We start from the raw sequence: 22,505 nt of genomic DNA, 5'->3' as shown, positions 1-22,505 counted from the left end.
TTGAAAAGCAAGCAGTGTCTAAGCACAAATACCTTAAAAGTGAACTAAAAAGCTTTTCTAAAATAAACAACTTTGCCTGGGATCCTAAATTGGGACCACATGGAGATGTGGAGCCTACAAATGCCGTGCACCCAGGCTCCTCGATTCTGCCTTCACTGCCCGCATGCCTCCGAGTAGCTCTTGTAGCCTCTGGTCTCGAAGGAGCCCTAGGGTTTTAGATCCTAGCATGACGGGGAGAAGGCAGAAGAAAGAAGAGGAATGAAAACAAATGCCTTTCAGCCCAAAACATCTGAACAATCAGTTTCACTTGTGGATCTGCCAGATTCACCCAATGCAGAGCTCTCCATGTGGGCTTGTGGGGCTGAACTTGTGTAAGGCCAGGCTTGAACTTGGGGGTGGGGTGCAAGGATTGCAAGCAAACCGCCCAGGCCCAAGCCCTGCCCTGAGGCAAAGCAAGGAGAAGCCAAGTGGGCATAGATAGAATTATTCCTTTGTTTTTCCCATCCACCAAGTGCTGTGTGCTTTGGGGTCATAGGTCATGAGTCAAAGGAATGCAGTTGTTGTCACATAAGCCCTGTCTGTTTTAAGCATCTTTCACTAATAGGGTGGAGGAGAGGGAGACCACAACATCCATGCTGAAGAGAGGAGGTTGGCATGCTCATTTCTTCATGCTAGGAACACATCTTTCTTCCTCCATGTGCTCATGGTCTGCTCTACCAAGTGGGTATTTATGTCAGATGTTGGTCCACAGGGACATCTTTTGTCTCCGTTAGCAGGCAGGCTTCTCACGAGCAGTGTGAGTGAGTTTGGGAAGGACTGCTCTGAGAACAGTGAGCGGAATGAACTCAGATGTGAATTTAACTAGTTTTAACTGGTAAGGGCTCATAGATGTCGTCGAAATGTTCCGTTTTGAGCTGCTGTCACTCAAAAACCTCAGATCCAGAACTGTGATCTTTAGGATGAAGACATGTAGGATGATTGACTTCGGCTCTGTGAATTGTGCTGTTGGGAAATATAACTGCAGAGTCAAAGCAGCTGATGTTTATTGAACGCTCAGTGGTAAGCCATGGCACTGACATGAGCATTTTGTGTAATACGTAGTGTCTGATTCGAGTCTCCTCCAAGCATCTCATCCCCACGAGGAAACTGAGATCCAACTGGGAGATTAAGGAATTGCACGATATGGCAGCAGGTCTGCATGAAGCCAGTCCCAAACACCAGGAAACATCGGGAATCCATAAGGGCCCTTTCTGTAACTGGGTTCTGTTGCCTGTGCCTCCTTAGCTAAGGAAACAGTGGCTTTTCATAATATGCCTGAATTTTAGAACATTTGTCTCTCTGCAGGAATCGTGTGTGTGTGGTGTGTGTGTGTGTGTGTACATCAAGTTGTATGTGCGTCTGTGTGTGTGTCTTTGTATGTGTATACATCAAGTTTTATGTGTGTCTGTGTTTGTGTGCACATCAAGTTGTGTGTGTATGTATGTGTGTTTGTGTGTGTGCATACATCAAGTTTTATGTGTGTCTGTGTGTGTTTGTGTGTACAAGTTGTGTGTGTGTGTGTGTGTGTGTGTGGTGCGCGCGCATGTGTGTGTAGTGTGTGGGGTGATCCCCAAACTTTCAGAGCAAAGGAGACTTTCCTGAGTAAAGACTCAAAGTTCCTGAAACACGGGTCCATCTCAGTGTCTTCATGTCCCCTTCACATGGACAGTGTCCAGCCTCCTGACCCGCTGTGCCTGGTCTGTGGCCTCTAGAAGGAGAACACAGACACCTTACCCACTTTACTTTTCTCTGTCCTAGGTGCAGGCTGGGGGCCTCCATTTCTCTCCCCACTTCATCCCTAATGTCTATAGGCGAGGCCTCTCTTGCCCCTTCAGCTCTCTCGGAAGAGTCTGAAGGGGACGGAGAGAAGAAGAAGACAAGGCAGGCCACCTTTAACAGCTTGTGTGGTTGCTCCATTCTCCCAGACATTAACAAAAGAAAGCGGGTGGTGGCTTCCTACGTGATGGATGGAGCCACTGGAGGGACTCAGGACGGGCCTGCAGTGTATTTTTAGTTGCCTGCGGCTTGTGGCAGCATAGGTGCAAACAGCTGGATCCTGTCCCTTCCACTGAATGGCTGGTATTGAAGAGTCTATGCCCTCTCCCTGCCAGACTCTCCTCACGGAACTCCCCTTTTATGAGGTGGGTGACTAGCTCCTTGGCACCAGGCTGCCCCGCCACAATTCTCCTTTATTGCCCAGCACTGGTGCCCAAGTACATGACTCCACAGACAGCCTCGGCATGGGGCGCGAGGCACTGATGGAACTCCACTGGCTGTAAACTTGTCAGGGTGTTACCAGATTGTGAGGCGAAGTCTGCCCGCCGCGCAGGGGGTTCCGTCTGGACACGCCGAGCCTTCTGGCACGAGGCAGCAATCAGAGACGAAGGAACTGCTGGAGTGAGGACAGAGGCTGCCTTCCCATCTCAGAGTGTTTCTGCTGGGATCTTGCTCTGCAGTGGGAAGCCAAACCCCTGGTCACTGACATATTTGGGCCCCCTGAGGGAGCTAGGAACTACCAGAGACCTCAGGTGTCCTGGCAAGTCATTGCTGTTCCAGAGTTGAACTGATCTTAAAACAAAACAAAACAAAACAAAACAAACAAACAAACAAACAAACAAACAAAAAACAATGGGAAGCCCCTGGAGAGAGTGCGCATGGGCTGCACAAAGTCCCACGGTGCACTCCTGATGTCATTCAGAGTGGCTATCATGCTGGAGCCTCAGACTACAAAACTGCAGGCTACAAACGTGCTGTGAGGCTTTAGGCAAACAACTGTATTCCAGAATTCTCTTATTTACGAGAAGCGGCCCTTGTCCTACTGACCTCACTAGCGTTCTCCACAGAAGAGAAAAGTGCTTTGGAACTACTAAAAGCGTAACAAGACCCAAAGTGGGAATGGTGGTGGTGATTAGGGAATAAGGGGAGGCTAGGCCTGTCTGTTTATGTGTCCTTGTTTCTGACCAACATTGATCTCTACGTGGAGATTCATCTTCTCCAGCAAAGAGAGATAAAACACCACAATTGAAAAACTCACTTTGGATTTTGCTCATGCAAAATTTGCTCATAGTCAAATGACTTTAGAATACTGGGTAATGTTGTATATAGATCTACTCTATGAAAATCTTAGAAATCGTTCAGTGAACCAGGAAGCCCATACCTGGTCAAGGCTAGATAAAATTTGGGGCTTTATTGGTATTCGGTTTTAATGATTTCACTTATTACATACTGACAGCTAGCCTGAATCACTTCATGAAAGTGAACTAGAAGCTAAAAGCAGTTGTAGTCAACCAGGAAAATTCCATTCCAGGTCAATGAGATGTGGAGGTACTGGACTCTGAGGGATGTCTCTTGCCACCATTGCTCCATTGAGACAGACAAGTACATTGGTTGGAAAGGGAAAGCAGGGAACTAAGGTTAGTCAAGTTGCAGAGTCTAGGGAAAGGCTGAAACCAAGAAGCTCTGCTGAGCTGCCACCCAAAGGGGCATGTGTGGAACCCAGGAAAAAAGCATGAGGTAGGGGTGTAGGAAGTTTCCTGCAGAAAGTCCTTTATGCCCCTGGACTGGGCTGCATACTTCTCTATCCAATGGTAACATCCTGTTGTTTCCCAGCTGATACATGCATTACAACTGGCTGTATTGTATATGTCTATTCTCTCTCTCCCTCCCTCCCTCCCTCCCTCCCTCCTTCTCTCCTTCCTTCCTTCCTTCCTTCCTTCCTTCCTTCCTTCCTTCCTTCCTTCCCTAAAGACTATAACTCAATGAAAGCAGCATCCACAGTCATCTGACTGACAGGTGACCCTCTGTCTTCGTCAGCGTTCTATTGCTGTGAAGAGACACCATGACCATGGCAGCTCGTTCAAAAGAAAACATTCAACTGGAGTTGGCTTACAGTTTCAGAAGTTTAGTCCATTATCACCATGGCAGGAAACATGGTGGCATGCAGGCAGATATGGTGCTAGAGATGTAGCTAGGAGTTCTACATCTCAGCACAGGTAGCAGAAAGAGAGAGCCATTGAGTCTGGCTTAGGATTTTGCAAACCTCAAAGCCCACCTCCAGTGACACACCTCCTTCAACAAGGCCATATCTCCTAATCCTTTCAAATAGTGACACTCCCTGGTGACCAAGAATTCAAATCTATGAGCCTATGGGGGCCGTTCTCATTCAAACCACTATACCCTCTAATACTCAATCTAGATATTTTGTTTTGTTTAAGTCTTGATACATAGACTGTGTTCAATAAATGTTTAAATTGGTTGAATAATGATTTTTAAACATGTGTTTGGTTGTCAGACAGTTAAGGGAACAGAGGTAAACAGACCAAGAAGAACCTGTAATATCACAGTATTTTGGCTAATTTAGCATGTGATGCAACAGACCTGTTCTAAATAATATAATGAATCAAAAAAGCAGCATTTGGTTGCACATGCCACTATTTTTAAACTTATTTTCTAGATGTGCACAGGACAGCATCATTGACATCTTCACAGTTCCTGCATCTGGATCTGATGTCATTAAGTATGGTTTGAAAAGAAGTTTGTGTTCTAATATATCTACCTGGTTCTAAACATCTGTTGCTTCCTAACAAGTCCTACATTCATTTAAGTGGCACTGGTGCACAGAGGTAAACAGAGCTCTGGCAGCCTTTCCATAAGGGAAACTGTGTTTGCTTCCTTCATTAATTACTAATGGGGCATTAAGACATGCATTCTCTCTGAGCCAAGTTGGATAATTCCTGGCACTTAATTCCAGGGTGCTTTCAGAAGCAGAGACATGTATTGACATACCAGAAAGCATGCCCTATAACACGCACAGTGGTGACTACAGTGCCAGGGTTATACTAAGCTTCAAGTATATCAGTATCAAATGCACTGATGCATTGCTTTAACCTTTGCAGTTTGTAGGTTAATTTGGAAAAACAAATTAATTCAGGGGGAAAAAAAACAGCATGTATTCCCAGAGTACTTCTGTAAGCAGCTACCACTGTGTAACTTGGATAACACTTTATGAAGATCCAGAGTGGTGAAAAATAAAGACAGATCAAATCAGAGGGATGAGAGTAACAAGCAAAGAACAGAATCACTAAACCAAAGTGTGGTTTACTAATTAATTTTAATAGTCAGTTACCAACAAAATTAAAATGAAGAATTTTATTCTCATGGATACACCAACTAATATAGCATCAGAATGACAGCATGAAAACAGTAAGAAATAAGATGCTGACAGATACTTATTAGTCATAGTAGATTTTTAATGTGTAGCACAATATTTTTAGCAGATATATTTTAATGTAGATTATGATAAAATATGAATAAGGACATGAAAGAATATCAACAGGGTTGAATATTGGCTATATTTACTTATGAGTTACATAAAATAGCTTACTTTAAATATTCACATAATTATAGTGGTCCACAAAGAAATACCTGTTTGTTTGTTTCTTTGGTTTTTGAGACTGGGTTTCTCTGTGTATCCCTGGCTGTCCTGGAACTCACTCTGTGGAACAGGATGGCCTCAAACTCAAAGATCTGCCTGCCTCTGCCTCCTGAGTGCTGGGATTAATGGTGTGTACCACCACTGCCCAGTAAAAACCTTTTAACTTATTTTTATTTTGTATATACGGGTGTTCTGCCATCATGTATGTACGTATGCAATGTACATGCAGTGCCCACAGAGGCTAGGAGAGAATTTTGGATACTCTAGGACAGGAGTTACAGATGATTGTGAGTCATTGTGTGGGTGCTGAGAATTAAACCCAGGTCCTCTAGAAGAGCTACTAATGCTTTTAACCACTGAACAATTTCTCCAGTCCCAACCAATTTTTCAAATATATAAATTTTGTAGACATCCATTCTTATTGTAGAGCAATGGAATACAATATAAGCACAAAGAAACCCAGCATGTTGGCAGTGTCTGGATTTGAAGGCTAATGCTACTAAGGTAGGTAAGTTTGTCCCTTTAAGGTTAAACTTGAATCAAACATAACAGAGACAGTGATGGAAAAACACCTCAGAAGATGCCAAGGCCTAGCCATGATGATCCTACTTGGATATGTTTATAACCCCAAAGAAAACAATGTGCCCATCCAAAGAGGACCAGGTTTGGCCAAAAAGACAAGACCAGTGTAGTCACACAGGGTCAAGGGAGCTTTGCCTGGCTGGACTTAGGTAAAGTGGCCAGATGGGAAGGTCCTACTTCTTGTGGACGTGGAATTCATGCAAAACAGGTCATCCTAGGATTTAGAGTAGCACCACCCCCCCACACACACTATGGTCATCTGTGAGCACCCTGTACATAGATTAATGCAGCTATGAAGGAGGAGCACCAGTGTTCCAACAAAGTTGAACAATATGAAGTGTTCCTAAGAAGCATTCTGGGAAAAGGAAGCTTCCTGACCTTGTAAGATGTCACTGTTACAGGTAAAATAGTCCAGCAGTTGAACGGCACAATAGGTACAGTAAAACAAGTTATTCATGGGAACTTCTTTTCATTCACTGCTGTGTCTGTGTATGGATGAGGCACTTAGAAGTCTGTTGCTGGCATGAAAGAAATGAGGACAGACATTTATTGGACAAATGAGCTGGGATAATAGGTTATCTATTTTAAACACACTAAAATGAATAATGGATTAAAGAGTTAATTTTTAAAAGTAAACTAAAATATCCAGATGTTGGTCATAACCCTTAAGAGGCAATGATTTTACAAGTCTAGACAGATAAAAAGAAATTACAAAGGAGAGTTAAAAACAACTCGGACTATGCAAATATTAAAAGCTTATGTTAGCAAAATATTATAATAACAACCAGAATTCAAAGTCGGACAAATGTGGGGAATGCTTGCAGTGAATGTGACAAAGTCCTGCTATCTTTATTAAGTGAAATGTTTGTATAAGTTGATAAGAGAAACATTGTAATTCTAGAAGCATAAACAGACAAGTCATAAAAAAGAAAATAACAACCAGTAAATAAACATAAAGAAGCTATTTGATTGATCTGGCAGTCAAATCTATTTAAATGAGCAAGGAAAAAATATGAAATTTTATGATGCCAAATGCTAGTGAGGATGTTGTAAAAATGGTACTCTCATGTTTTAGTGATATTTTGTAAATTACTACCTCTTTTTTTGGAAATCATTTGGCAGTACAATATCATGAGCCATAAAAACATTTATAGCCTTTGACCTAGTAATTTGACTTACTTCTGGGAACTTATCCTGTTGAAAATTAATCCAAAATATGGAAAAAATTAAGGCCCTAAAGTAAATTGGGAAATACTAAGTGTCTCACAATAAGGGAAGAGTTAATGTGTCATGGTACACTGATTAGATATAAAACAACATTGCCCCTCATAAACACAGAAATGGGGCACAAGCAGACAAATGGAAAGAGTCTTGTGATTTAATGGGAAATAAAAATTATAAAATATTTTGCCATGGGGTGTCGTTCTGTATGCTGTGAATATATTTTGCTCTGATTGGTTGATAAAATTGCTGATTGGCTAGTAGCCAGGCAGGAAGTATAGGCAGGATAAGCAGACAAGGAGAATTCTGGGAAGAGGAAGGGCTGAGTCAGGAGTCACCAGCCAGACACAGAGGAAGCAAGATGACAAGGCAGAACTGAGAAAAGGTACCAAGCCACATGGCTAAACAAAGATAAGAATTGTGGGTTAATTAAGATCTAGTCAGAAATAAGCTTGAGCCAATGGTCAAGCAGTTATACTTATTATAAGCCTCTGAGTGGTTATTTTATAAGTGGGCCGCATGACTGTGGGGGCTTGGCAGGACCAGAGAAACAATTCTGACTACAATGTTTTAAATTTTTCTTACATTTATTTGCATATGTATGTGCACATGAGGGTGGCTGCCCACTAATGCCACAAGAGGGTGTCAGATTTCTAGAGCTGGAGTTATAGGCAGTTGCCACTGCTGACTGTGGATGCTGGGAACCAACTCAGGTCCTCTGGAAGAGTAGCAAGCACTCTTAACCACTAAGCCATTGCCCCAGCCCTGTAAAGATTTATGCAGAAAAATATATACAGAGGAGAACAGTTGGAGCAATCAAATTTTCAGGTGTTAAGGTGTCAGAATGTTAATGAGTTTTTTCCTTTAATTTCCTCCCCCCATTATGTTCTTTCCCTCTATTAGACCTCTGTGACAATTGCCCCTTTGTGTGTCCCCTCACTGCCACTCAAGTCCATAGCCAACTTCCAGAGTCCTGCTCACCTATGTGAGCATCCCAAAACCCAATCATCCCACCAGCCAAAGGGAACTGTCTCTCCTCCAAGCTCCATCATGCCGTTTTAACATTTCTATGAGGGTCATACACAATTCACATTCTGAAGAAATGATTGATGCATACTGTGTATCTGTTTCTGCATCTAAATTCCAAACCTCAAGATGGCAGGAAGCAATTGATGGGTTTCCTTTGCTGACTAAGCACAGTACTTTGTCCGTGTGGTCTGCTGAGTAAATGTCAATTCAAAGATGTTTCCTCCCACTGCAGGTGGAGCTCATGAGGGTCTTCAGCATCTGGGTCCTTTCGGCAACATCCCTAACATAGTGGCAGAGTTGACTGGTGACAACATTCCTAAGGACTTCAGTGAGGACCAAGGCTACCCAGACCCTCCAAATCCCTGTCCTCTTGGGAAAACTGGTAAGGAACATGGCCTTGGGTTATAATGGGGGTAATTGGAAATTCTGACCCCAGCTACAATGTGGGCTCTCTCTGAAAAATGTTCCTCTTTTTATTTAGGGTGAGGCCTCTCTCTTCCCTGAAGCACAGAGCTCCCATGTTGGGTGGAGCAACATGGGAGTTGGATAAGATTGAGCCAGTATGGGGAGGCTGGCCCTAGATGACAGGAAATCCTTAGTCACTGGCTGGCACCAAGCCCATCAGCCACCTTTTACTTACTTCTAGGGTTTGGGATGGGTAGGAAGAAAGACTAGCTCAGAGTGTGGGGGTCTGGAAAAGTTGATATGATAGAGTGTAACACAGAGGTTCTTCAAGTGGGGTCCTTGGGCCAGCAGCAGCAGCATAACCTGGGAACTTGCTAGAAATGCAGATCCTCTGGCTGAATCAGACTTACTGAATCAGACACTCCGAGCCTGGGACACAGCTATCTGTGCAGTGACCAGCCTTGGAGCACACTGAAGTTTGAAACCTACTTTTGGAAGATAAGGGAAAGAGACCCAGAGTGTGAGCCATATGATCTGAGTCCTAGGGTTAACCACACATATTAATATGTCACTTCTTTAGGCTTCAGTCATCTCATCTAGAGAAATATGGCACACTCAATGCCTTAAAAAAATGTACAGTGTGGTTCCGGGTTATCCCAAGCAAGACCTGTGTGACATAGCACTCTGTGCATGCACTTACACCACTGAGAGGAGAGCAACCAGAGTGAGCTGACAGGTGGATGAGATCCCAGCCCAAGACTCTGCCTCAGAATCTGCTTTTCTCTTTGCTACTGATCCATGACACTAACATTCTCCACATTGTTTTTCTGACACAACTGGCAATCTAAAAGTGGAGATTGTTTGCTAAATTTAGCTACTCTTGGAGAAGAATCTCTTAAGACTACCATACAAAGGGACCTGAGTGATACAGAACAGCACAGTCCAGTGACACAAAATCGAACCTTGGCTTGCCCCTGCCCTGCCAGGCTCTTGTCTGAATCATCACCCATCTCCCTGCACAGGGCAGTGCAGGTCCTAGAATCCAACTCTTGGCTACAGGGCTAGCTGGAAGGTGACTTCTAGAGCATATTTTCAGCCCCCCAAAATCTCAGCCTGGCCATCAACAAGGCTTTAACACTACAGCTCAGTCTCAAGGTACTTGAGAAAGAGTTGCCAAAAGGTCACAAAAACCAGCTGCTGCATTTGGACACTCTGCTTGGTATCCCTTTCCCACCTGATAAAGACGTTAGAGATGGCTCAGTGAGAAGTGGGGAGTCTCACTGGGAATTGTTTGGAAAACTGATGACTTCCACACTAGCTTCCAGGTACTCAGGGCTGATACACTGCATGTTTAAAGACTTCAGTTCAGTCCTAAGAGCTAGACAACCTTGCTAATTGCAAATAGATCCCCTCTCAGTATTGACTTTGACATTCCATTGTCCCTTTGAAACTAGCAGGAGAGGGCAGGGCTTCTTTCCTACTCTGGCTTAGCACAAAATTTCCCAGCCTCTGTTTCCCCCCTCTGCTTCGTTTTATGATGCTGGGACTCAAACCCAGGGTCTTGCACATACTCAACCAGTGACATGCATCTCTTGCCCCTATTTATCACGTTTTAAAGATGTTGTCTAAAATACATTGGAAGCAGGAAGGTTTAAAAACTCACTTTTAGGGGATCATATCTAGAGAGCATAGATCTTGTAGAAAAACGGAAGCCAGGAAAGACAACCTGCTTTCTTTGGTTTGAACGGAAAGTGTGTATACTTCAGTGAACTATCACAGCTGGGTACTTTGGCATATCCCTGTAATCCCAGCCCTCAGCAGGCGGTAACAGGAAGATTATGAGTTTGAGGCAAGTCTAAACCACAGAGTAAAGCCCTCTGTGAGAGAGCAATAAAAACAAAAGCAAAATAAGTAACAACAAAAGAGCTATCTTGGAATAAACTTTCATTTAAAGGGAGGTGGCTGAGAGGGGCTTTAATCATACTGCAAACCTCCGTGTGCCGATGGTACCATGCATGGCCACCTTCATTTCTTAGAGCAACTAGGTAAATATTTGATTGTTTGTATCTCATAGGTAAATAAACAGACTTAGAGAAGCCAGGTTAACTTTTAAAAAGCTGAACCTATAGATTCCACTAGAGCTAGGATTTGACCTTAAGCCTCACTGTAAATAAAACACAAGCCATTGCTGCTGTTATACAGAGCACCACAACTTGTCTGAAGGCACTGGAGTGGTTCCTGAAGACATCACCCAAGAGAAAGAGAGGGACTCATGTGGAATGGAAACTTCAGGGAACATTTGACATGAAACAGTCTAAAGTTCTTCATGACAGAAACTTATTTCTCACTTATGTAAAGTCCTATCAGAGAGAGGTAAAGAAATGATAGAGGTAGATGGTTCTGCCTTCGTGACTCTTGGTGCCCCCAGTTGCCCTGGCTTGCAGCATGCAGACCAGCAGATGGGGTAGAGTTGGGGAAAGTGGACCATCACAAGGTTTTGGGGACACGCCTGGAAGTGGAATATATCACTTCTGCCTACGTTCTATTGGCCTGGGCTCAGGTAAATGACTCCACCTTGTTGCAAAGAAAGGCTGGAAAATGAGCCTTGCTGTATGCCAGGGAGAAAAGGGAAGTGGGCTTGGAGGGCGGCCAACAGGTCTTTGCTCTTGGAGTGGCTGCTTATGACAAGTAGAGAGGGACTGGAACCCAGAGGGAACGTGATTTGGAGTGTTTGATATGAACAGACTATGACCTTTATGTGTCTAAATGTTTCTAATAAGTTAACTTTCAGAATAACAACAGATGTGCTGACAGTTTCTCAAAAACGTTTTTCCACAGCGGATGATGGGTGCCTAGAAAATGCCCCTGACACTGCAGAATTCAGTCGAGAATTCCAGTTAAACCAGCACCTTTTTGATCCAGAACATGACTACCCAGGTTTGGGCAAGTGGGTAAGTGCATTTTCAGCAGCTGGTAGTTTTCACTCTGATCTCTTGGGGTTAGTGATGCCAGAGATGAACAGTATGCATGGGGAGAAGAAAGAAAAATTGTTTAGGAGTTGATTCCCCAGAAATCTCTGGCTGAGGGGGACTCTTTGTAATTATTATTCCAGACCACACTCATGTGTCTATAGAGCAGTATACTGAGTCTGTCGGAAGAGACAGCAATCTGGACCATATACTTTCCAGGGGCTTCTATTCTGCTCTTCTCCATGGCCTGCGTCATAACATCCTCCTGTCTCCCTAGTGCTTCATGCCACTCAATCAGACTCCGTGAAAAGGAAAAAGACTTTTTCAAAGGAAAAGACACTGAGGAACTCTGTAAAGTTGATTTCTAAGGGAGATGATCTGCACATATCTCTGCAGAATCCAGGAAATAAAGACATTCAGAGTTGGACACAGACACATAGAAGTCTGCTCTGTGGAAAGAGAGATAGAGCTCCAGATGTGTGGTGGTGAGCTCACTGTCAGTTGCATGCAACCACGGGTAGCTGTCAACAAAGGGTGCTGTTCCAATGAAGTGCTTGGAAAGAAAAATCATGGCCACTTGGCACTGGTGCGCTCAAAACAAGTTTTGTCGATCTGCTCATTGTATTCCATTGCCAGCATTATGTATCTGCGTGCCAGCTTAATGAGGGAAATGAAGTGGGCATGGTGTGCTTGGACTTCATCGAAGTATTTGACAAGATCTTTTCTGGTCTCCTATTGGAAGAGGTGAAGAGATACAGCCAAGTCAACAGAGTATCACCCAAAGACAACTTGAAGTACCTGTCAGGAGGGGGGCGGGGAAATAGTACAGGGTACCCTGCATGTCTGAGTACTACCCCACACCACATTTTTTATCTATGTTTGAAATAAAAAACACAGATCATATACTTCCCAGATTCTCAGTGGTTGACACAAAGTTGGAAGAGAGAACTCTGGATGACCAAGTCGGGTTTCAGGAAGATCCCAAGAGGCTGGAACAATGAGCCAAGGATGATTAAAATTGAATGGGAATGTGTCTAGGTGCCTGTGGTTGGGCCTGTGTAATCCAGTGCTGAAGCCATGTGAGAAAAATGGGGAAATCCTGAGCAGTGTTGGTTCACATAGGAAAGTAGGTGGTCAATGGATCTTTGGAATGAGTGAATGGTGTTCCCTCCAAAGACACTCCAGGTGACCAAAGCCCCTCTGACCCTCTGATCTTCTCAAGTCAGTGCTAACAACACTGCTTAGTGTGTTGCAGTGTACACTTAAGCCTGGAAAATAGACTTTTTCCTTCTTTCTACTTATTTTAGAGAAATTGATCCTCATTAATAATCACTTTCATTTTTTTCTAGCATCTTACTTCATGTTTCATTGAGTCAGTTGAGATCCCTCTGCCTTCAAAATACATTTCCAAATTAAGGGAGGGAAGCAACACTCTTGAGTTAACCTTGCACTTACAATTTGTATCATTCTTGCCCTCCCCCTGCCCACCCACCCCCCACTCTTGCTCTCTATCGTTTCTGACATATATAGTTCTGTTAGGGAGAGTTGTCTTGTAGAACTATTTTCAAGCTTTCTCTTACTGGTACAGTTTAAACATATACGAAAAGTACCTTGGCTATTATGAAAATCTCCTATAAAATGTATCCCAATGGAATAGTAAGATAAAATAGAGGGAGACTAAAAGACAGAAAGAACATGGAGAAAATAAAAAAAAAATAGTTCCATTTATGTTGGTCCTAAATGTAGTGATGAAGATGAATTTGTGCTATTTCAAAGGAGATAAACTAAACAGAATGACTATATGGTGTAGACATAACCTGAGAGGGAGGGAGGGAGGAAGAGACAGGGGCGATCTATGTGAAAGGGATAACATAAACTCTTCCTGTGAGGCATTTGAAGAAGAGAGGATGGGATACATTATGCATTTGTGTGCCAGCTTAAAGGAGTAAGGATAAGCAAGGAAAGAACAGAGAATCAAGAGGAGTGCTGGGAAAGGACCCAGGAACGGCCAAGCAGTTTCAGAAGGGAGCAAACCGGTTCTGAGCCCGCTTACTTTAGATACTATGCTAGATGCTCAGGCTACAGTATCCATCAAGAAGTGGTTCTGTGCTTTCAAGGGGTTTGCAGTCTTGAAACAAAAGGCATGAAGATAAAAGTGGCCCAATTTGGCACTGATACAGTGAAAGGCCAGGTGCTGTCCCTAGGAAAGATGGAAGCCTAGGGCAGAGGACTATGTGGGGCCAGTGGGGCTGATTCTTCCTTAGCTGCAGAGAAAGTTGAGGTACTAAGGCGAGCCAGTACTGAGGTCCTAGGGGAGGGGCATGGCTAACTGGAAGGCTTGACCTGAGAACAAGAAGGGAAAGTGAGGAAATGTCTGAGTGTGGGCAGAGCCCGTCTGGTGCTGTGATGGTGTGGAAGAAATGGTAACTTCTCTTTCCAGCATTTATTTTGTTTGTTTGTCTGCCTGTCTGTCTGTCTGTCTGTCTGTTTAGAAGCAGGGTCTTTCTATGTAGCTCTGGCAGTCTTGGAACTCTCTATGTAAACCAGGCTGGCCTCGAACTCAACTCACAGAGGTCGACCTGCCTCTGCCTCAGGGTGCTGGGATTAAAGGCGTGTGCTACCATCCTCTTCTTCAGAAGCTCCCTCTCAATTCCACTCACATCCCCTTTTACTCCTTCCCTCTCCCTCCTTGGAACACTGTGCTTCTCTCATTGTCCACATCAGAGCTGAAGACTAGAATTTAAGACCACGTATAAAAAGTGCTGTCCCAGATCAATGGCCAAGGAATGACATTTATGCCTCTTATCAGCTCTAATTATGTGTTTGTTTAAACTTCAGTTTCCTTGTTTATTTTCTCATTACCACCTAGCAATAAAACAGTGCCTGCTTGATCTTTGCATGGAAGTGTGAACTGAGTGTCTCTAGCAGCCTGGGTGTTTATATAGAAGAAGAGGTTGAAGCCGTCTGCAGCTCAACTATCCTTTCAACTTGCAAAACCGTTATCTCTCAGACAAACTGCACACAAGGCCCCCTGCTTTCTTCCTGGATGGTACTGCCTCCCTGTTTTGTTTTTATATTATCTGGAGCCGAGTTGCATCTTTAGCAATGAATCACATATTACAAATAGCAGTGTCTGTCTTGTTTCCTGCATGGCTCTTTTCTTGTTACTACATCAGGTCACATTTCTTAAATATGCACCATATGACGTCTGGGCCCTGTGGTGGGTAATAGGAAGACACCAATAATTGCTATATAATAGGAAATCATAATATTTGTGGAGCTCATGTTACATGCCAGACTCTGTGCTAATAATTTACCTCAGTCATTTCATCCAGGCTGCCCATCCTCATCACTCTCATTCTATAGAGGAGAAAACACAAGGCAGGGATCTGGGTAGCCTGCTCAGTAACAGAGCTTGTGATTGACAGAGCTGGAAACTGGACCCCATTTTTACAAACACAGTAAATATATGTATCTCTTCATGACTCATCCCTCACCATGTGGCCTATGCAGTCCTCTCCTAGGACTTGTCGCCTTCCCCACAATGTACATAACTAATTACAGCCCTAAGGGTCTATAGCCAAAGGCTGACATCAACCCCCAACCCCCCCCCCCATTCACCTATAATGCTCAAGGGCTATGGCCAAGGGCTGGTGTCAGCCTTTACCCTTAACACACTTACTGATGAGTGGTCGTAGTTGTGTCAGAAAAACAAATGTTTCTCCTTTCCCAGTGCTTCGTGCAACTTTCATCAGTGTTTGACCAGAGCCTGAGCTGAGCCATGGGAGACAGGAAGAGTGTGGGAGTCACTCATTCCCTCTGTGTTCACCAGACCAACTTTTAAAGCATCTTCACAGTCATGCTGCTTATGTATATCCTTAGCCCTGTGCACCAAGGGGGTGCACGGTCTCAGTTAGTGATAACTTCATTCCCTTTAACAAAGCGGTGTCCATGTTTCTCTGGTTTAAATCATTTGCCATTTAAAATTAATAGTTAACGTGTGGGAAACTACTTTGAGACTATAAATATTCTGACCGCTATGAAACTGTTAACCAATATATTTTGCATTCATTGATGGTATTTACCAGAATCAATTATAACCATGGTTGCTTCAGAATTATGAGCTTTGCTCTCTTGTTATTTCTCCATTTGCTAATCTGCATCCTATTCTCATAAGAAGCTTCCACTACTTCTTTTCTTGTTTACAAACCTGTTTATTTCTTTAGTACCTCTATACATCACTAACTAATTTTGATGTTCAAAGTGTCCTGCATTTAAGCAGTAGGAATTTCTTCAAGCTGGCTTTTCCTTCCTTTGGACACAACTCTAGCACCTGTTTGAACTCATCCTTACTTTCATGGCCAATCTGATAATTAGCATCACTAATCCTTGTACTTTCTATAGCCTAGCCATAGGACCAGACAGTTCTTCATGAAGATATCCATCCTCCAGGGTCCTTTAGGAATGGAATTGAGTTGTCCAAAATCTTGATGGCATAATGGAGAACACTTTAATGAACTTAAACCAACTGCACTCCTGGAAAATAGGCCACTCATCCCCAAGGAACTAACAAATGGGTGTCAGAGGAGGTGGGTGGTTTATTTTCATCCATTTTGTCTACTTTTTTTGTTCACATCACATCTGCCAATCCCTGCCATCAAATCCACACTGACACAAAGCTAATGGAGAAAGCCCAGCCACATTCACCATGGAGGGGCTGGGGGCATGGGCATGCTGGTCCTGACTTTAACTCTCCAGGAAAGTGGGGCCATCTTTGAAAGCAAGATTTCCAGACCTTCTCTACTTCTGGTTATAATTTCCCCTAAGATCCGAAAAGGGGATTGGGATGTTGCTGCCTTCCTGTCATTTGCAGCAGGCTGGAGCGGGCCCAGGACTGATGGGCACTGGGCTCCCCTGCACCAGCTTGCGGGCCCCTCTGCTCTCCCTCCAGTTCAGATAGCTGAAGAAAGTGATATCTGTAAGCAGTTACTAGTCTCACCCTCTTTACTCCAACCTCCTTCCCAACTCTGGCATGAGTACCTAGAACATTCTATGTGCATTAGAGCTGTTTGTTTACATTCAGACACTGGAGTTGAGACCAACGACAATGTTCTCATTTCTCAAGGGAATGGTCAGCAGGCCTGCCTTTTCTCTCCTCCTGATATTTACTTGGTCCATGCCCCAAGAAAGCCAGAGGTAGGGCCTCTGGGCAGTGCCCGTGTTTCTGGCAATGAAGGTGCTGCTCTTGGCACACACCCCACCCCTGGATATCTGAGGTTGGGCAGAGCTGTCCATTGTAAATTGCAGGTGGTAGTTTTTAATGAACAAGAAAACAATGAAGCTCATTCTTGGCATTTGTCATTTTCATTTTCAAATCTACCATTTAAGTGTTTGTTAATAACCAGACAGCTCAGAGGATACACATAGTGTATAAACTTGTTCTTCACCAGAACTCGGTCAGCTCTTTTTCTAGAAGTCAATATTAGGGTATTGTAGTCATGGCAGGATGAATTGTCTCTTTTATATATTATTTTCCTTATGATTCGAAAATAAAAGAACACAAGTGAAACACCCAAATCCCTTTCTCTGTTTCCATGTTCAGGTTCAGTGTTGTGTCTTTTATAGTCTCAACTAGAGGGAAATGTGTTGAGCATGTGTCTGATATTCTAGAGCTCATTTAAATCCAACGTGTGTTTGAAACACAGCAGTGTGTGGAAACACTTATACAAACTGTGGTAACAGAGAAGAACCCCTCCCCATCCCCCTTTCACCCCCACACAACATAACTCTCCTTTCTGCCAAGAAGTTTTTTGGCAGTTTTTAAAAGGTTCACTCTATTAAAAATGTTATAGACCAAATGGTTCTGTGATTGGCTTGATGGGGGCACTAACTTGAGCCATGGGGGGGCAGGGGATGGCTGCAGAAGTCAGCGTCTCAGTTATTTACATAGAGGACTGCTGTTAATGGTCGGACCCTGCTCCAGAGAACAGCCACGTGTGCAGTTCATACAAGGGGAATTAGATACTGAGATCAAGTTATTTATTTTAAACAGTGACGGTTCAAAGCGAGGGGATGAGCTTCCCACACCCTGGGACTTTAGCATGCCATCTCTCCTTGTTTATGAGATTGTTGATGACACTGTGCGCCTCGAGGCAGTACAGAGGACTTTGTGAAAAGCGCCACAGTCCCCAGCTTTTCTCTTGTGGTCTGTCATTCTGACACGGCATTCCTTTCATCTAGCTTTGTTTCCAAAATATGTGTATGCGAATATCCAGGGGACACAGCAAGTGTCACTTTCAAATAGACAGTTAGCAGATTCAATCCATACTTGTGCATTTGTGTTTTCTTTCCTCTCCGCTCTAGAACAAGAAACTCCTCTATGAGAAGATGAAGGGGGGGCAGAGGCGGAAGCGGAGGGTAAGTCACACAAGGGCCGGGTGTGGCTGGGGTGTCGCTGGGGGTTTAGTGTTTCTGAGTGGGGTAATTGGAGCATTTGGTTTGGGGAAAGTGGCAGAATCTTTTCTGATGCCATCCCAAAGAACAGAACAGAAATCCTGTGTGGCAAGGGCCACACCTAGCAGCTATACCCTGGGTTTCTCGGGTGACATGGCTTCCTCCCCAAGCTTTAAGACATGATTTTTACTTATTGCTTCCCTTCTGGCCAGCAGCCATGAATGGTACCTCACTCAGGGAGGGCAGGGAGGCTTTGAGGGTGTGACCTTCCTCAACTGCTCTGAAACCAGTGGAGGCAATGGCTCACACATCTGCATCAGTTATGTAGATCATAGGACAGAAACCATAACGTGTGAAAGTACATACTGCAGGCTGGAATTTTGAATGTCTTCTACATAGCTTTTTTATTGGCCCTAGCCAGGATGGTGTAACATGCATTCTACCCATACCCATTTGCTGACTATCAGGTCTAGTGTAGGCTTAGTTACCGCTCCTTGGGAGGATTGCCCGAGATTGCCTTTGGTGTCTATGTTTTCCTTCTGTTACTCCTTATATGGTGTTGCTTGGTATAAATCTGAATGTCAAGGTCATATTGAGTTTCCAGTGCATGTTATAGCCCTGAGACTTAACAGTGATTCAGTGTCCATCCTGCTATTCTACTGATACCTTCCTTACTGGACAGAAGGATCAGAACAGTGGTCTTTTTTATATGACCAAACAGTAAAGTACCACCATAGTAATTATTTTAGATAAAATATGCAAACTAACTTGTATACCCAAGGCCACTGACCATTTATTTAGTACCTGGATCTTGGGGAAAACTGGGAATCTAGGCAGTGGCAATTGTGGCCAATCTAAAGAGCTTGGCCAAGTTCAATCAGAAAATGCTTTAAGAAGTGTGGAGTTTCTGGCTTTGGTATTAATCATAAGGCCCCAGGCTGCCTGACAAACACAGAAGACAGACAATTTCATATGCGAGAAGCAGAAAGCTGTTACATCTGGAAGCAGATCTTTTTTGGGGGAATAAACGGGGTTGTTAGGGTTTTTCTTGGTGATTACAGCTTCCAATAGCAGATGGTGACAGGAAGGGTGTAATGTGTTCTTGAGAGAACATCAAGAAATTCTATTCTCGGAGCTCAGAATACACATAATTTACCAGGAAGATGGCTTGAATATCCCCCATGGTACAGCAAGGACATTTCCAAATAAGGCCAATGACTGACCCCAAATGAATAACAGCAGGCAGTTTTAAGTGTCTCTGCTTGCTGGCCCACCATGCTTTCTACTATGACTCTGAGGAACTTAGGTTGACTTTAGATCATATTTCCATGAGACCAGTGATTACCAAAACTCAAAATTCTGGCTAAGACGTATGTTATAAAGGATTTTTGCTTTGGCCTCAACTTCTTCCACATAGACAAGGCTTAGAATTTAGGAAAATAAGAGTCACTGTGACCCAGGATTTCAGGTTCTTTCTATTCCCAGACATCTATAAAGCCCATTCTCATTCCTTTAGCCCTGGGACCCTCTGGACTGATGAGGAAGCAGAAGATCTCCCTTGTCTCTATCACCACACCTTGGCTGCTGTTCCCACCTTAACCACCCTCTCTGGAGCATGAATCAATATAAAGAAATCATAGCTCACTTATTTGAAGAATTAAGGCTTACTCTAGTGAAATTCGCCATCTACTATTAGTTGAAGAGGACAGGAAGCAAGGCTCCATCCCAAGCTGTCCATTCAGTTCTCAGACATGAATAGCAATTTCTATATTACCATGTATCATGAGTTCTTCAGAACACACTTAAAGCAAAGCATTTGGTTCGATAATTGAACATTAATCCAAAAGTGTCAAGGCTTGACCTTGGCATCTCCCTCTTCCCTTTTCTTCCAACTTTAGACATTTCTGGGTCTAGACAGTCTGTCTTGCACTATGGAAGTTTCTTAGCAAGAGGGCTGACCTGTAATGTTACAAATAAAGCCCCAAGACATTCTGTGTGACTTTTTTTTCTAGCTGCTTTGCAAATAAAAGATCAATCTACTTTTAAGTAGTGCTGAAAAAAAAATTGACTCTGAAGCTGTGACTTGTTACCATTTTAAATCCACTAATTATCTTAAAGAGTCTATCAGCAACTTAGTCTCACAGTTGACAAATAGGAATATCTCATATTCTCTTTAAACATATTAGAATTTTAAGAATCACTACTGTTACAAAACCGAAAAGTATTTTTGGTATTAACTATACTTTTTCCAAACACATTAATCTGCCTACTCAGAGGTTTTTATATGATTCCTTAGGGTGGGCCAGACCACACTAGTTGACAGTTTCCAACAGAAAGTGTACCATCTTGAATACTTCAAGGATGAATATCTTTTTGTGACATGCTTCTTTCTAACTCTGTAAAGACACTGTTCATCTGGTAGTCCTCACCTTGTCTGTGAGTCATCTTTGCAGAGTGGCTGGGGTCCTTCCTGATTTATGTTTTTATACTCCAGAATGTGAAGTACATTGACAAGGGCTACTCATGTGTTCCAGTCCTTGTCTCTTGAACCTTTCAAGAGAGCCGTGCAAGCCAGACCCACACCAAACCTGTGTCCATTCACTCATGGGGCTTAGCATTGCCATAGGATTGCTGCTCATTTGTAACCTCAGCCCATTTCTTAACATTTCTGTTCCACTGCTGGAAGGCAACTTCAATAAACAAACGTCTTCCAAAACGTTTGAAATTTTTCCTGCTCACTAAAGATTATGTTGCACAGCTCCATTTACCAGTTCAAATCCAAACCTCAAAAAAATCGATATTATTAGAGAAGCAATGGAGATTCTTTGACTCATTCAGAACATCAACAAGTGAAAGAGATTCCAGAATATGGAGCCCTAAATAAAAAACAAAGACCCTTCCAGATGGCTTTGGGTTTGACTTCACCTTTTAAGTTTCACTGAGAGAAGGTTGGAATTGATTGCTAGATCTCTTAATGAATTGTGTGCAACAGAGTCCTTGCATAGAAAAGTTTCAGCCATGGGTCAATCTTCAGATACTAATTTCCACTTGGCTCTATGTGTCTTTTCCTTTAGCATGCTTCCTATAGATTAAGTAAGGCGTTTCAGATTCCCACCTCACTTAAGGAGGACCACAGAATAATTATTTTCCTTCACATGAGACTTGGTACCTAAGTTAGCAGCAAGAATTTTTTTCTGGTTCACCCCAAACTTGTAAGCTAAATATAACAATAAAAAGGCTACATTGCATTTGATCAAGAACACTATGCTTATATGAAAGACACGATTGGTAACATCTGTCAGTGAGACTGTATACTGCACTATGGGGCACTGAGGTATTAGCCAACTTGCTGGAGCCATCATTTGGCAGGGGGTGGTAAGTGCTATGTTATTATCCTGTTAATCCAATGGTCAGAAAACAATTCTCCTTCACTTATGTGAGATGTCTGTATCTAAGGCTCATGTGTAATGCTAAAACATGTATTTTTTTTTTTTTCAGAGTGTCAATCCGTATCTACAAGGAAAGAGGCTGGACAATGTTGTGGCAAAGAAATCTGTCCCCCACTTTTCAGAAGAGGAGAAGGAGTCAGAATAAAGAGAAGACAGTAGGGGGACCCCCATCCAGTGCTTATGTGCATGTTACTAGAGCCCCCATGAGCGGCAGCATGTGTCTTACATAGATAATTATGGATGAAAAGCAGCTGCCCTTACATTTGCCTCCACACCAGTGACTGTGCTTTCTGCTAAATTAGAATAAAAGCTCCTTCTCTTTTGGGGTTTTTTTTGATGTGGATCTGCAAGAAACATTACAATTAAAATGTATATGTCAAGTATAATAAAAGCACGGATATGAAATACTCAGATTTCTTGCAGTTTTGGGTTGTGCAGTTTGGGCCAAGTCTGTAAAAGGCTAGCATTTGATTTTGATTATGTAGTGTATCTAGCCCTTGGGCCTTGTTACACACCAATAAAGAAGTTTGTACTCAAGGGGAGGGGCTGACACATCTCACTTGGCTGCTTCTTAATAAATGTATGTGCAAGCATTGGCTTGTGAAGTTTTTTCTTTTTAAATAACAGTATAAAAATCAATTTCTTGGCTTAATACAGCAGAGTGTCATGCATAACTATCTAATTTTAGTGCTAATGCTATGAAGTCAATGATCCCCATTTCACATATGTTAGGACTGAAAATATTCAACACATGATGGGAATAATCAGTGAAATCCAGAATGGAAGAATTTTCAGGGCAAGAAACACTCCCCACCCCTGTGTGTGTGAAATGCTATAAAATTTAAAGGACTTAAGAGAAATATGAACCAAATGAAATTTGTGTAGGTGTTTCTTTGTTTCCTGATTCAAGTAAAAAAAAAAATA

General features: G+C 43.0%; 1 protein-coding gene across 2 annotated transcripts in view; it reads left to right on the top strand.

Annotated features, from left to right (window-relative positions):
- The window catches only part of LOC114697502 (neuroendocrine protein 7B2), a 43,906-nt gene extending 21,732 nt beyond the window's left edge, over positions 1–22,174 (top strand). For both annotated transcript variants that reach the window (XM_028875760.2, XM_028875759.2), the window contains exons 3-6: positions 8,538–8,687; positions 11,549–11,661; positions 18,043–18,096; positions 21,631–22,174. In XM_028875760.2, coding sequence (XP_028731593.1) covers positions 8,538–8,687; positions 11,549–11,661; positions 18,043–18,096; positions 21,631–21,726 — 413 coding nt within the window. In that variant the 3' untranslated portion in view covers positions 21,727–22,174. The remainder of the gene's footprint in view (positions 1–8,537; positions 8,688–11,548; positions 11,662–18,042; positions 18,097–21,630) is intronic.
- Positions 22,175–22,505: the final 331 nt, after the last annotated feature.

The sequence above is a fragment of the Peromyscus leucopus genome, chromosome 4 (assembly GCF_004664715.2).
Source record: "Peromyscus leucopus breed LL Stock chromosome 4, UCI_PerLeu_2.1, whole genome shotgun sequence".
NCBI classification, from domain to species: Eukaryota; Metazoa; Chordata; class Mammalia; order Rodentia; family Cricetidae; genus Peromyscus; species Peromyscus leucopus.
Note: the sequence above shows the minus strand (reverse complement) of the source record. Positions and strands in the feature narration are given on the sequence as shown.